At 40.6% G+C, this 14,555-nt stretch overlaps 1 protein-coding gene across 9 annotated transcripts in view; it reads right to left on the bottom strand.

Annotated features, from left to right (window-relative positions):
- Positions 1 to 14,555, bottom strand: part of ZNF618 (zinc finger protein 618) — a 215,236-nt gene that overhangs the window by 17,566 nt on the left and 183,115 nt on the right. For 4 of the 9 annotated variants that reach the window (XM_074211152.1, XM_074211154.1, XM_074211155.1 and 1 more), the window contains 4 exons: positions 8,201 to 8,452; positions 4,814 to 4,897; positions 3,569 to 3,613; positions 329 to 406 (listed from right to left, as the gene is read on the bottom strand). In XM_074211152.1, the coding sequence (XP_074067253.1) occupies positions 329 to 406; positions 3,569 to 3,613; positions 4,814 to 4,897; positions 8,201 to 8,452 (459 nt within the window). The remainder of the gene's footprint in view (positions 1 to 328; positions 407 to 3,568; positions 3,614 to 4,813; positions 4,898 to 8,200; positions 8,453 to 14,555) is intronic. The other 5 variants (XM_074211153.1, XM_074211158.1, XM_074211160.1 and 2 more) reach the window with 5 other exon arrangements.

The raw sequence follows: 14,555 nt of genomic DNA, 5'->3' as shown, positions 1-14,555 counted from the left end.
CAGTGTTATTATCCCCATCTAATAGAGGTCTAGAAGGGTCAAGTGACTTGCCCAGTCCGTAGAGCAAGTGAATAGAAAAGAACTAAAACTACAATGAGAAATTTTATCTCCTAATTCCTAGACTTGTATTCTGTCTGCTACTCTAGTTGTGAAAACAATCTCTTCTGGGCTGGTAGAGGGCCTCCCCTCCCCCCCACAATGCAGGCTATCTCACAGGTAAATGCTGGCTGCCTTTGGGGGCAACACACACCCTGGGTCCTTGGCCTCAGCTCTCCTTTCCAGATGAGAGAAGGTTGGGCTCTTGGCCACCTACCCACCCAGGGCTTACCTGCATGGGACTGCATGTGCTCCAGGAGATTGTTATAAAACTGGAACTGGATCCCACAAGCGCCACAGGTGTAAGGTTCTGTTTGGGAAAAACCATTTCAACCTGGTTACAATCAGCACAAGGCTGCAGTGCATATGTACATGCTGCTGTCTGCCGGCTGGCTTTGCTCAGAGCCCTGCATAGGCTGCCCTGGAGCACATCTTCACCTGGCTAGCCCGTTTCCATTAGGTTTCTGTCAAGCTACCTGCCTTGCCACCTACTGTACTTATGGCCTTCAGAAGAGAAGCAAGATTTCCTGGGACTTTCTTCATTATTATGCATTGTTTTTAATCTTAATTTTTTTCTTTATGAGGAAAATTGACAAGCTCTCAGACTATTTCCTTTTGATCTAAAACTGATATATTTGGCTATGTCTGTGATACCAAGAGGAAAATTTTTTAAAAATCACCAAGTTTTGGGACTGAGGATTTTTTTGTTTTGCATTTCTGGAAGGGACTGATGGAAGAAAAACAGAAAAGCAGAGGAGACCCAAGAAACAACTATGCTAAGCTGTGGGAGATATTATGGCATGATCATCATAATTCACCAAGCAGTGAAATCAAAGAACACCATGTGCTCCTAAGCTCTGCCTCTTCTGGAAAATGTCTTAGACTCAAAAAGTCATGGATCCAGTCCACCGAACTTTCACCAGTGCAGGACTGTTAACAAAACTGTAAAGTTTCTCTCAAGGACAGGTGATGGAGATAAAGCAAAGGCAGGACTGCAGTCCAGGGGAAGGACAAGTCACCTTGCTATTTGGAAATTCATCCTTTCATTGAGAGAAGCATTAGATATTTTTGTGGTTTGCAAGGTATGTACTTTTTTAAAGACATTCCAAACTAGAATACATTGACCCATCCCTACCCTAATAGCTATTTTCTTCCATTTTCTCTACCCAATCTCTGTCCTCTCAGGTCCAGATAGAATGTTACCTTAGGATTTATAGATTTAGGTGTCATCTCAAGAGGCCATCTAGTTCAACTACCCTTCTTTTTACAAATGAAGAATGAGGTCCAGGAGGGTGAAGAGGGTAGCCCAAGGTCACACATTTCAAGTTATGATTTGAACTTGGTACTCTTTCCACTGTAGACTTCTTCCCTCCTTTCTGAGGCTAGCCCTGAGCATCTCTAAAAGTACATTACTTCTCTTATCTGCTTCCATTTGCCCATCTCTGAGGTGAGTGTTTCCTGCACAGAGGCTGGTATTAATATCCTGGTATCAGATGTTCCTCCTCAAGACTTGCCCTGACCACCACCACCCAACTACCCTAATAACCTCCATGAAATTAGATCAATTAATTAAACTAACAGTTTTTATACTTGGGTAGGTCATTTCCCATGAAGGGAAACTTCCTGAGGGGTGGGAATATGTCATTTTTGCCTTTGTATTCTCACACATTATCCAGGTACTTTGCCAAAAGTAGATGCTTGGGCAGCTAGGTGGCACAGTGAATAGAGCACCAGCCTTGGAGTCAGTAGTAACTGGGTTCAAAAGTAGATGCTTAATTAATACCAGCTGAATATCTTATCAGTCCTATCTTAGTCCTTACCACTGTGTGAGCACCATGATGGCAAAGATTGTCTTATTCATCTTTTCATCTTCCACACTACATCTAGCATGGGACCTTTCATAAGAGCAGTCAGACATTTACTAAACTGACCTTCATACCAAAGGCCTCAATTTAAGGCAAAGGACCCATGCTCTCTCCTCCTGGGTCCAATCTGGCCACCTTATAGTTTCCAAGAAAGGGAGAGGTCAAAGAAGAAAAGGAAAAGAGATGATGAAGGGGAAGTAAAAGAAGGAATCAGCATGATGGGGAAGTCCAAAGTATGAAATCAGTAATGGAAGAGATGTATGAGAAAATTATTACACTTGAGAGAATATATTTAGAATTATATTTGGGAGAATAAATACACCGATCTCATTCTTGACTAAAGGTCTTCTAACCAAGAGACCTGAAAAGCAAGGGTAGCAACAAAACTCAGGGCTAAGATAGAGAGCTGATTACTTCCCTATATACTACCTTCCAGTCCAGATGATAAATTCACTAAGAGTCATGGCCCAATTTCTCCCACACTACTCAGAATATATTCTCTTCCCATCCTCTAAAGCCAGTTGAATGCTGACCAGGCCTCCCTAAAAAAGGGTAGATCAGAAGTCTTTCTATTTGGGATCTAAGCATGGTAAACCCTCTCAGTCCCGGTCTAAAGAACATGCCTCCCTGCCCCTGCCACTAACCCCTAAAGAAAAAAAGGTCAGACCAAGAGGCGGAGAGGGTGAAAGCAAATTCCTTTACTCCCATCACAGTCTACCTTCTGTTATACTCATCTGTGCAAGTGGAAATACCCTCAACAAAATATAAGCTTCTTAGGAAGTAGGTTACTTTGTTCATCATCTAGTATCCAGAGAAGCAGCAGATACTTAATAAGCATTAGCTGAATTATAAGAGGTAAGGGGGAAGAGGTAAGGGAAAGAAGACAGATGGGAAGGGAAAGAGTTAAAGAAATGGGGTGGGAGAGAAAAAAAAGGAACAAAAGGGACTAGTCAGACTCCTGAGATGCAGATTTCAGAAGCACATAGGAAGTAAGATCCAAGTGAAGGACTGTGCTTCCAAAAGGATAACGAGTGGCCTTTTAGACCTAGAACTGGCCTTTGGTTTTTGTCCCTTCCTACCATTGCCCTGGAGCCCAACAGCCCAATTTATCCCTCCAGTAGGCCCATTCAGGGGGAGGCTGAACAAAGGGTAGGGAGGGGTGGGGGTCTGTCTCAGGTAGACTCTGTGTCTTTCACACACAGTCCTGGGAATACAACAAGGGTTTGTTTAATGGGGATTCAGTTGGCTGTGAATCACCACCAAGGCCCAGGTGAAGTGCTTACCAGACAGGCAACTGAGAAAAGCATAATCTCCCATAGTCCAAGCCCTTCCACCATCCAGCCTAACTAACCCAGCCTCTGCAGCCCAAGCAAGTGCCGCTATGTTTGGAGTTTAGAAATTAGGTCACATTTTTCAAGCACGCTTAAACCAAGTTACAGATGTTTAGACAGTATCATGCTATGCCTCCTCCCCACAACCTTCCCTGATCCAGGCATCCCAGAGTGAAAACTGCTTCCCAAGAGAGGCATCACGGTTGAGAGGACACAGAAACCATGCCTGGCATCGACCAAAAGAAACAGGGCACCTTCCCGATGCCCATCACTTACTCTGCAAGAGCGGGAATGGATTGGAAATCAGAGGACTTGCAGCTTCTGCAAATAAGAAACAAATTTAGAGGAGACTCTGAAAGGCTTTTTTTTTTGGATACATGAAGAAGCGGCTCATCCCACAATGAGTTACCCTACCTCTCCAACCTCACCTCCCCTGCGTTCCTGCTCTGCTCCCTTTGTGCAGCCAAGCTTTCTAGTCTCCATCCTCCCATCCTTCAAAGATGGACTCAAGTTCTGCAACCCTCTCTAAAGATTTTCCTTGCCACCCCAGCCCAGAGATCTCTCCCTTTTCTGTGATCATGAAAACCTTTAATGTCTGAACCCCCAAGTCCACTGTTAAGATAACCTCTCTCCTATTACTATGGAATAGACCTCTAAAAGAGCAGAAATAAATCATACTTCCCTAGTCTCCCACATCTAGAGACACTAGGGATTCTTATCAAAATAGGTAGAAAGAGACAGAGGGACATGTGGACAGTAGAAAAAGTATAGGGCTCTAGGTCAGGAGGCCTGAGGGCTCCAGACTGGACTCTGCCACAAGCCAGTGACCTTCATCACTAAACAGGAGACAATACAACCTGCCCTAGTTCCCTGATGTCTAGGGGATGTTAAAAGGGCTTTGAAAATGGGGAGACACAACCTCCATTTTAAAACACTTTAAAAATTATTTTATGTTGAAGGTACAAGTGCTATGGGCCAGGTTCATACCAGTGAGATCTAAACCTATGATTTCCTTTATGTGGTGAGCTTCCAGTGAAGAAACTTCTACAACTTATCTCAGAGAATTCCAACAGTTTACATGACTTGCCCAGGATCCCACAGTATAGGCATGTGTATCTGTCTGCCTATCTGTCTATGTCAGCCTAATCTCCCCTTCCCCACACTCCCCATCCCACAGGAGCTATTACAAGCAACATTATCCCTGGGTCTGTATTAATAAGACCTAACTTCACTAGCTTACTCAAAGATTGACCTAAATGGAAAAAGTGAATTTATCTTTTCCCATCACTGTATCAAGATGAACTTCTCCTGGTGTTCTTTTTGAATTGGTTAGATTCACAAGGCAGAGCCAGAAGAAACCATCCAACTTGCTGGGTTGGCTTGGGACAAGCATGCTCTGTTGTTGGGTCTGTGGGACCTGAAGCTACATGAAGGTTGAGGGGAAACAGTATGGTTCTTACAGAGTAATGGTGAAGCAGGAAAGCAATGAGAAAAATTGTTGATCTAGGAGCTTATACTCACCACTTGAGTTCTGAGAACTGCTATTTGTTTCTTCAAAGTTGTTTTGTGCTTTGCTCTCAACTCTCCTACTGAAGGCGCTTTCTGCTGGGAAGGGAAGAGAGAGAGAGAGAGAGGAGAGAGAGGGAGGGAGGGAGGGAGGGAGAGAGGGAGAGAGAGAGAGAGAGAGAGAGAGAGAGAGAGAGAGAGAGAGAGAGAGAGAGAGAGAAGGGAAGGGAGAGAAAGGAGACAGAGAAAAAAGAGAGAAAGGATGGTATTTGGTTAGCAGTAGTCTTTAAAGAAAGATGCTGAGAGGAAGAGAAGCAGGGGTCCTTGTGCCCCCCAAAACCTCAGAGTGACAGCAAAACTTTGGAATCTTGTCAGAGAGCAGGAAAGGCATAGAATCAATTAATCACCACTTGTCTACAGAAGTTTTTTTAGCAGTCTCTCAACAACATGCTGTGCCCATTTTCAAGTTGGCCAGGACTCAGTGGTAGTAGCAAGCCCAGTCGGAGAGGGACAAGTATGGATACTGTATCTTAGAGACAGATTAGTGGCCTGGATTTGGAGTCAGAAGGACTGGTTTCAAATCCTCTGCTACTTACTAGCTGAAGGAACTTTAGCAAATCATTTAACTTCTTTGATTTTCCATTTTCTCATCTGTAAAATGAGGAGGCTAAAAAAAGGACCCAAAGACTCCTTTCTGGTCTAGATTCATGATTCTATCATCTAGAAGGAGTTGTTGTGTAGAAAGAACGCAGGACTTTGAGTGATGCTCAGCCCTACCTTACCACTTAGTTACCTGGGTGACCTAGGAGAAATAAATCAACATGCCATTTTCTCAATTTCCCCACATGTAAAAATAAGAGGAAAAAAATCACCTGTCCTGCCTAAATTGAAAATCTTTTGACCTTCTAAAGTACAAAACACTTAATAATGACAACTTATTACACAATAGAAATCATCATCTAATACAGGCCATGCATTGGACAGATGAGGAAGCAGAGTCAGAAAGGAGTTGAAATTTTCCCAGGGCTACACAGAAATCTAAGTCTTCTGCTTCACAGTCCTGCAAGCTTTCCCAAGATCACCCAGCTCTCCTAGGAAGGGATAGTCCAAAGAGGAATTTGACTTCAGTTGGAAATTTTTTTTCAGACACCATCAGTTCTTCCTTTATCCTAAGTCCATCAGAGAAACTGCTTCCAGTTGGAAAAATTTTCAAGGAGGCAGTGGAAGAGGGAAGAAGGAATAAGGAATGAGAAGGGGGGGGGGCAACCAGCAGGTGGGTCAGCTAACTCTTCAGAACTAGTTTCTAAATTTGATGAAACTTTAGGGATATTAAGCTGAAAGGGAACTAAGGCTTGAATCACTAGGAGAGAGGAAGAAATTTTGGTTCCATCAGCTAAAGTTATTCCATTAGTTTACCTCATGGAAGAAAAAAAAGAGTTTCCCTCTTGAACAAGGTGGGTTACAGGAAAGGTGATGCCCACACTCAACTGTAGACAAATTTCTTAATTCCTGTTTCAACCCAACTCCTCACTAGATGTGAAAACAAGGTATAGCCCACTCTGTTGTGGGCCCTGAGAATAGAACCACAGAATGTCAGCACTGGAAAGAACTCTGGATACTATGATCCAACTAAGGAAGTACAGACTACAATAGTCAAGACTCCCCATTGTTCATCCAAACAACCATCAAGAATCTGCACTCCAAGGCAGCCTGTTCCACCTCCCTCTCCCTTCCATGGTCCCTCTTGCAATAGGGCCCACATAGAACTCTCCCTTCCAAGAAGGACTGTCCATAAGGATCTTTAGATTATGAATTATTCAGAATACAATGGAGGAAAGGGGGACTTTCCATAAAGTTGTTGGGGAGGAGAATGGAGCAAAAACCTAATTTTGGAAGGGGAGGAAGTGAGCCACTCTCTATTATAACTTCTGTGAAACCAAGATCAGATATCATCATTCCCTCTGAGGGGCTGGGGTGGTAGTCCCTGAATCTTTTGGGGAATATACAATCATAAAGAAAAAGTCGACGGCAAATTCTGATTCAATGAATATCCTATTCTTCTTACTGCCTCATTAATGAAGTGAATCTAAAGTGATTATGCAGACAAAGAATAAAATTGACTCTAAAACAAAAAGATGGTTATAGAAGTCATAACACTGATATTGATCAGAGTTAGAAATCTTCTGTAATTTCATTCAAAGGAAAGAGAGTTTAAAACATCAACAGATTAAACAGATACCCATGGATATACAAATTCCTCTGGCTCAGCCTAGCAATTAGATGAAGTGAATAGTTTTTACATTAAATACCTGGATTTCCTTTCTTAAGGACCAAATTATTTTCAACTTACCCCAAGAGAAAGCTGATATTATATACAACTCAATGCACCTTTGTTGGTCATGTCATAGCTGATCACCAAACTCACTTCATTGACCTGCCTTTCATTACTTACACAGAGCTTCCTTTTTCAAAGACATTAACAATATTGCTAGAAAACATACAGTCTCTGAGTAACCCCATTTAGAAAAATGACAAATCCTAAGAGTTCCAATATTAGGTCCCATGATAAAAAAAAGTATCCTTTAAGTCATATTTATATAGTACCAGCACATAGTAGGAGACTAATAAATGCCTCTTGTATGAATGAATCTATATAATTAACCTGACTGAACTAATATGCATCAGCAATAGTCAAATTAGGAGAGACTTCCTCTATTCAGAATTCTGTTTATAATAACCATTTATGCCAGTTTTTGTGAAAATGTAACACAACAGCCACTGTGTTTTCACAACTGCCAGGAGCCTGGAATAATTACTAACCTAATGGTTTATTAAACTGCTGTCCTCATTAAAGACTCTAAGCACATCAAAAGGATGTTTTTCTAAAAAATAACCTTGGGAATCAAAGTGTAAACACAAGCACATTTTATCACTTTGCCACTTATCAAGCACTGTTTCGATGGGTCTATTAGCCCTTAATGAGGGCTGGAACCATCAGTTAAAAAACTAAATCATTAGGTTGAAAACTTGACAGGTCAGCACAAGGAATTTCTCCCAATTGGCTGACCTTCCATCAACTTTTATCAAATACAATAAACAATAATTTTCACTACAATTCTTAGTCCAAATGTTTCCCCCTTTGCTCAGGACACCAGTTTTTAAATCAGATTTATTACCACCCTTATAGTTAGTCTTGTCTTATCAAGAATTTTCCTCAGAAAATAATTTTGGCTGGCTGGGGGCTGCTGGTCTCATGATGCTGGCGACTTCACTTCCATTCCCTTTTGCTATGTGTAGCAATGGGATTTGATCTAAGACTGGGATGGGTGCAGAGAAATCACTTCAAAGGTGGAAAGCCCACCCAATAGTTAAGAAAGTTGAGGGCACAAAAGCCATTGGTACCTGTGGTTGCCTTGCTTCCCGGGGATCCGGAATTTGGAGCGCGGAACATCTGGGTTTGGGAGGCTGGAGGGGCACCAGAGGAGGTGCGCTGTAGAAGGGTGGAGCACCGGACTATGGAAGCTGGTGTTTTTTTGCCCGACTGGCTCGCCTGTGTCTTCACTGCCATGAAGAGTGGAGATCGAGAGAACTCTTGATGTGAACACTCAGAACTAGTGTCAGGCTCGTCGGACGGCTCCCACCCAGCGGAGGTACCTGGCAGGATCGGGTCCTCAATGTCGGCTTGCCCGAGGCTCTCCCATGGGCTGCGCCGCCATCTTGGATTGGCAGCCTCTTATGACCATGGCCACCCCCACCACCACCACCCCCAAAAGGGCAAAGAGCTGGGAATGACTTCACCAAGTTCTACCCCATCCTTACTCCTTGACAAATGACAAGATTCCCTCCCCCGTTCCCCTTTCTATAGGGAAGTTTGAGTTACTTGGCATTATTGGATCATGCCATGAAATACTACTCTCTACAACTCTAGTCGAGCAATTAATTTGGGGGAGGGGGGACAGGGCTATAGGAAAAGGAAAACTAGAACCATTGTCAATGGAGTTTTATCTTTATAGTAGTGATGAAAGGAGTGGGAAAGCAGATTTCTTAGTCAACATGCTTAGCAACCTACAACTATTTCCCCATCACTAAGTTCAAATGAAAATTTACAAAGAGTCATGATCAGGAGGGATAAAGTTGGTCCCTGATTTCTAGAATATAAGGGAATAATGGGAACTATCTTTGAAAAGTAGAACCAATGAGATATGAATGACAAATCTCATCAGTACAGAGCATTCTATGGTTCTCAAAAAGTCCTACACCAAGTAGAGTCAATCCATCTCAAGGAATTCCTAATATATGTTGGTAACATTATGTTGGATTATTAAAACTTAACATCTACACAAAACACTAATCATCTTCAAATTGGGGCTCTCCTGGTCCAGGACTCTTACCCTTGAGATATGGCCACCTCTGAATGGATTCTCTTTACTTATTAGTCTCAAAGAAAAAGAAGGAATCCCACAGTCCTCCAAGGAAAAGACCCATCACAGGGCAGTATCCTAAAACAATCATGACCAGGATATTCAGCCTGATAGTCAACAAATTAATTCAATTAGCATTTATTAACCTACTATGTACAGGGTGCTAGAAAAACCAAGAGAAAAACATAAGACTCTGCCCTTACAGGAGGTTACATTCTATAGGGCTGATTTGAAGACATTTAAGAGGGCTCTGCTGACATAATGCAAGATGATTAGAATTATTTCACAGTATTGTTCTATTAGAATATTATTTTATTAGTATATGGAATACTGCGTTCATTTCTGGGCATTTCAGTGAAAAAATAAAATCCAACCCTGATAAAGGAGTAGAAGGGAATGGAAAGTGGTCTCCCACTCAATATTGCTCCTTTTTGACATGACAGCTTTTCTAGTCACAAGACATTTATGCAAACACTTTTGGTTATAGCACTAGATTTCCCTGATTGTATACTGATTGGGCCCAAGGTTACCTGACATTATGGGGAGTTAAAACTCAAACACTTCCTATCTTAACTTACATATGAAGCAATTTGTATGACTCATATTTTTTCCCATCACTGAGGAGACAGATGATTGATAGTTGTCTCCTCCCTGCAAGCACTGTAAGCCAGAAGTTTGCCTTAAGTTTGCAGAATATCTAGTTTTTATGCCTTCCAAAATGAATGTCAGAGCTAGACCATTAACATAATCTGGTCCAAATTACTCATTTGTAAACCAAGAAACAAGGTCTCATAAAGAAGTGATGTGATCTAAATTCCCTGTGATTTGGTGGCAGAATTAGGACCAGAAACTAGGTCTAGGAAAAACATGAGTTAAATTTGCTACATCTTAGGTGAAATGGAGGTAGAGGTTTAAAATCCCCTTGCTCTCACCTCCCATATCCATTTTTGAGATGATTGTGGTACACGGTATAAGATGTTGGTCTAAACCTAATTTCTGTCCAACTGTTTTACAGTTTTCCCAATATTTCTTATTAAATGGAGAGCTCTATCTAAAGTAATTTATGTTCTATTTGTCTCTCTAAACAGATTCATTCCTGTCAATCAACAAACTCAAGCCCACATCTGTGGGAAATGTGCTTTTCACAAAGGGGAGGCATATAACACAAAAGGATATGAGAAAAGGATGATCAACTTCAGAAAAAACAAGTAGGAGAGTTACTTATAATCAGATTAAATGGCATCTGAAAGTACTTATGAACCTTCAGGAAAGGTGATATATACATGCAACCATGCTCATATCCAAATAACTGCAGAATAAATATAATGATTAACTCTACAAATTTAAGTTCACTAAGTTTTGAAAATCAAAGGTCACCTTTTTAGAAATAGCAACAGTGGCTCACTTACTTAGCTCTGGGAGTATATAAGAATATACTATTTACCATCAAATCATGCTCTATAATACTCAAAATTATTTTATACCTCTTCATCAAATCCTCACAACTAGTCTGCAAGGTAGGTGGGGCAGAAATTATCCCTACTATATAGATTAGGAAACTAAGCTCAATTTGAAGCTGTGGTTTATGATCATGATAGATCAATATGCTATAAGAAAGGACGAGCAGGTTGGTTTCAGAAAAACCTAAGAAGACTTACATGATCTGATCCAAAGTGAAGTGAACAGAACCAGAAAAACCCACTGTAAATCGTAACAGAAATTCTGTAAGGATAATCATTTATGAAAGACTTAGCTACTCTAATCAGAACAATGATGTAAAATAATTTCAAAGGATGCAAGATGAAAAATACTAACCATCTCCAGAAAGAGAGAACTGAGCTCCCAGGCTTAATACAGATTGAAACACTTTTTTAAAATTTTATTTTAATTGTTTCTTATTTGTGTTTTTTTTGCAACATGGTTGATATGGAAATATCAAATTTCTTGTCTTCTCAGAGAGGAAGAAGAAGCAGGAAGAAGGGAGAGAATTTGGAACTCAAAGTTTTTTAAAATGACTGCCAATTTTTTTACATGTAACTGGGAAATATTTTTAAAGTAAGTAAAATTTAAAAAAAAAATTTTAATTTTAGTTTTTATTTTATTAGTTTTTTGCAAGGCAAATGGAGTTAAGTGGCTTACCCAAGGCCACACAGCTAGATAATTATTATGTGTCTAAGGCCGGATTTGAATTCAGGTACTCCTGACTCCAGGGCTGGTGCTCTATCCACTGTGCAACCTAGCCACCCCTAAAAATTATTTTAAAAAAAGGAAACTATGTCTAAGGTGGTAACATGTATTGCTTATGGTTCACAGAACTAATCAACAGAAGATCCAGTACTATGACTGTGTCTCACAATTCCTCCCTGAGTGTACTTTTGTTTCCTTTAATTAAATGGAGTTTATCAGTGTAACAAGCCAAATAACTCTCCTAATCCTAAATCTAACCTTGTCTGTAGGTCCAAGTCATCAAAAAACAAAAATAAGCCTCTGTTTAGAAAAAAATTACTAGCTGATTTGTATCAGAGTCCTACCTCCACCTAGTCATTGGCTTACCTTTTTCACTACATTCTTCCAAATCTGTCTAGGTCTCATAGAAGAGGCAAATTTTTAGATTATCTATTACCTGATAAAACCATTTATTTCTTGCAATCTCTTTCTCTATCTACAATGATAGCTGGGTTTTGTGATGGAAAGATAGAAGCCCCAACAGTTTACAATAGCAGCAACCCAAGCCACCTACTCCCTCTCTCTCACCTGGAACTACCAACTCTTTTCAAGTACTTCAGAAGGAATACTTAGCCCCAATTACCCCTCTCTAGACGAGGGGTTCTTAACCTGGGATCTCTGGATTTATTCCAGGGTATCTATGAACTTGGATAGGAAAAACATTACATCTTTATCTTCAATAACCAATAGCTACAATTTTTCATCTCTTCAATGAGGAATGTAGACAACATCTCCCCAGGCCTCACTCAACTGTCCATGACATAAGAGATAAATCCCTACTAAGAGATCTAACCAACCTTAGAGAGACAATGGATAAATCACTAACATCACACATTTTTTTTTCTAGGAGATTACCATCAAAGCCCAACTCAATGAGAATTTCCTATCATGGACACCATCAAGGAAAGCTATTTGGCCTATAAAGACAGTTCTTTATTCTAGATTAAGTCCTTTGTACTCATGCAACAATGTACCCCAGTCTTCTAACTCCTGAGTCTCTTATCTGATTTTCCAGACTGGCAGAAGCACAAAGATTATTTGGAGGGGGGGGGGGGGGCATATCAAAAATACAAGGGCTATTTCTCATGCTCCTATAAGGAAAACACATTATTGAAGACACAAAGCATTTAGAGTTAAAAGGGACCTTAGCAGCCATTTTGTTGAATTCATAGCTAAAAAAGAATCCTCATAATACATGACAGGTAGTTATCTCAACTCCACTCCCTCCAATGAGGGACCTTCTTAAGTATCTCATTCCTCTTCTGGACAGCCCTCATTGTTAGTAAGTGTTCCCTGTAATCAAGCCTTAATATGCCTCTTTGGAACTTTTACCTGTTGCTCCTTGTTCTGCTATCTAGGTCAAATAGTCAAAACAAATCTTTTTCTTATGACAAGCTTAAAATACTTGAAGGAAGCTATCATGTCCCCTTCAGTTTTTCAATCAATTAACAAGCATTCACTAAGTCATAGCTCTCAAGGACCATAAATCATATAGAAGGCACCAACTCGTGTTTGTAGAAGGGTTTTTCCAGCTGGTTTTTCCCTCTAACAATGCAATCACAGGTTCAGTCCCTAGTCATAGCTCTACTATGTGAAGGGCATTGTGCCAGGTTCTGGGAATATGAAAACAAAACATGATCTTAAGGAGCTCATATTCTATGGAACAAAATAATATGTGCATATATATGTTATGTACAAAATAAACACATGGTAAGGGGTTTTTTTGCACATGCAGAAGGTGGCCCTTGAGCTGAATTTAGAAGGAAATTAAAAATTCTAAGATTCAGAGGTGAGATGGAATGCATTCCACAGTTCTTTCTCCCTAAAACTAAGAGGGGAAAGATAATGACATATGGGGTGGGTGGCTAGAAGGAGAGTAGAAATTGTTAGTACTCTGTTCTATGGGGGTTGATCTCTTAAAAGCAGAACTAGAAGCTATGGCAAAAATTGCTGGGGAGAGATCATTCCTTGTTCTTGGGGTTTTCTTGGCCAAGATACTAGAGTGACTTACCATTTCCTTCTACAATTCATTTTAAGATGACCAAATTAAAGCAAATAGGATTAAGTGACTTGCCCAGAGGCACACTCATTTGAACTCATAAAGAGGAGTCTTCCTGACTTTCTACATAGGGAGCCCATTTTACCACCTATCATAGAGAGCAAACCAACTGTCTCCTAAAGTTGGGAAGCTTTGTGAACTGGTACTTGCTCTGGAGAACTAGGACACCAAGGTTAGATTATTCCATTCCCTCCATGAGAGTTTTTGAAATAGCTAAATCAGATACCAAGCCTTCTCCCTGAGAGTTCTCAGGATTTCAGGGAAAGAGGAGCACTATTAAGCTTTACTATGGAGCTGAGCAAGAGAGAAGTGGAGTAAGTAATACTAGATTTCTAAAGACAGCATGATGCAAACATGCACATTCTAAGGGTGAGGAGTTTGACTACAGGTGGTCAAATGAACTTTTCCACTAAGCCCAGAAAGTAGTACTGTCCAAACCAATGGAGACTGAGAGAGCAAGGACTCAGAATCTTAATCTGGCTGAGGGTAGAAGAACAGTAAAGGGGAAGAATCTGATCAAGGTGTCCCCAAATGTGCAGCAGACACATGGCCGTGTCCTAGTAAAAGAGGTGAATCATAGAATACCAGGGCAACTATGAAGAACTGGCTTCTCTTTGGACAATTAAGAAATATTATGGAACCTAGACTAGGCCCCAATTGTTTATTGGAAACCTAGAATCTCAGGGCCAGAAGGGACCTTGGAGACCATAGAATCTAATGCACTTAATTTTACAGATCAGAAAAAGGGGAAGTGATTTGCCCAAAGACACAAAGTAAAATTTGTTTGAGATATTGATGAAGACCCTCTAACTAGTTAGGGTTCTGAAAAGACACAGGGACAGTACTATGAGCAAGCAGGTTTGCCAAGGATTATTGGACAAAGTTAGGAAAAGGATGAGGAGGAGTAGAGAAAGTGAATGGGAAGAACAGAAGCAGAGCTCTTCCCTAGAAATAAAGACAAGGCACATTCTCAGTTGGTTAACAACTTTATTAAGTGACATAATTAAAAATTAATTGGGTGTAAACACATTCTGGACATACTCCCCTCCCC

Source organism: Macrotis lagotis, chromosome 1 (assembly GCF_037893015.1).
Source record: "Macrotis lagotis isolate mMagLag1 chromosome 1, bilby.v1.9.chrom.fasta, whole genome shotgun sequence".
NCBI lineage: Eukaryota > Metazoa > Chordata > Mammalia > Peramelemorphia > Peramelidae > Macrotis > Macrotis lagotis.
The sequence above is the reverse complement of the archived record's forward strand: the minus strand, read 5'-3'. Positions and strand labels throughout refer to the sequence as shown.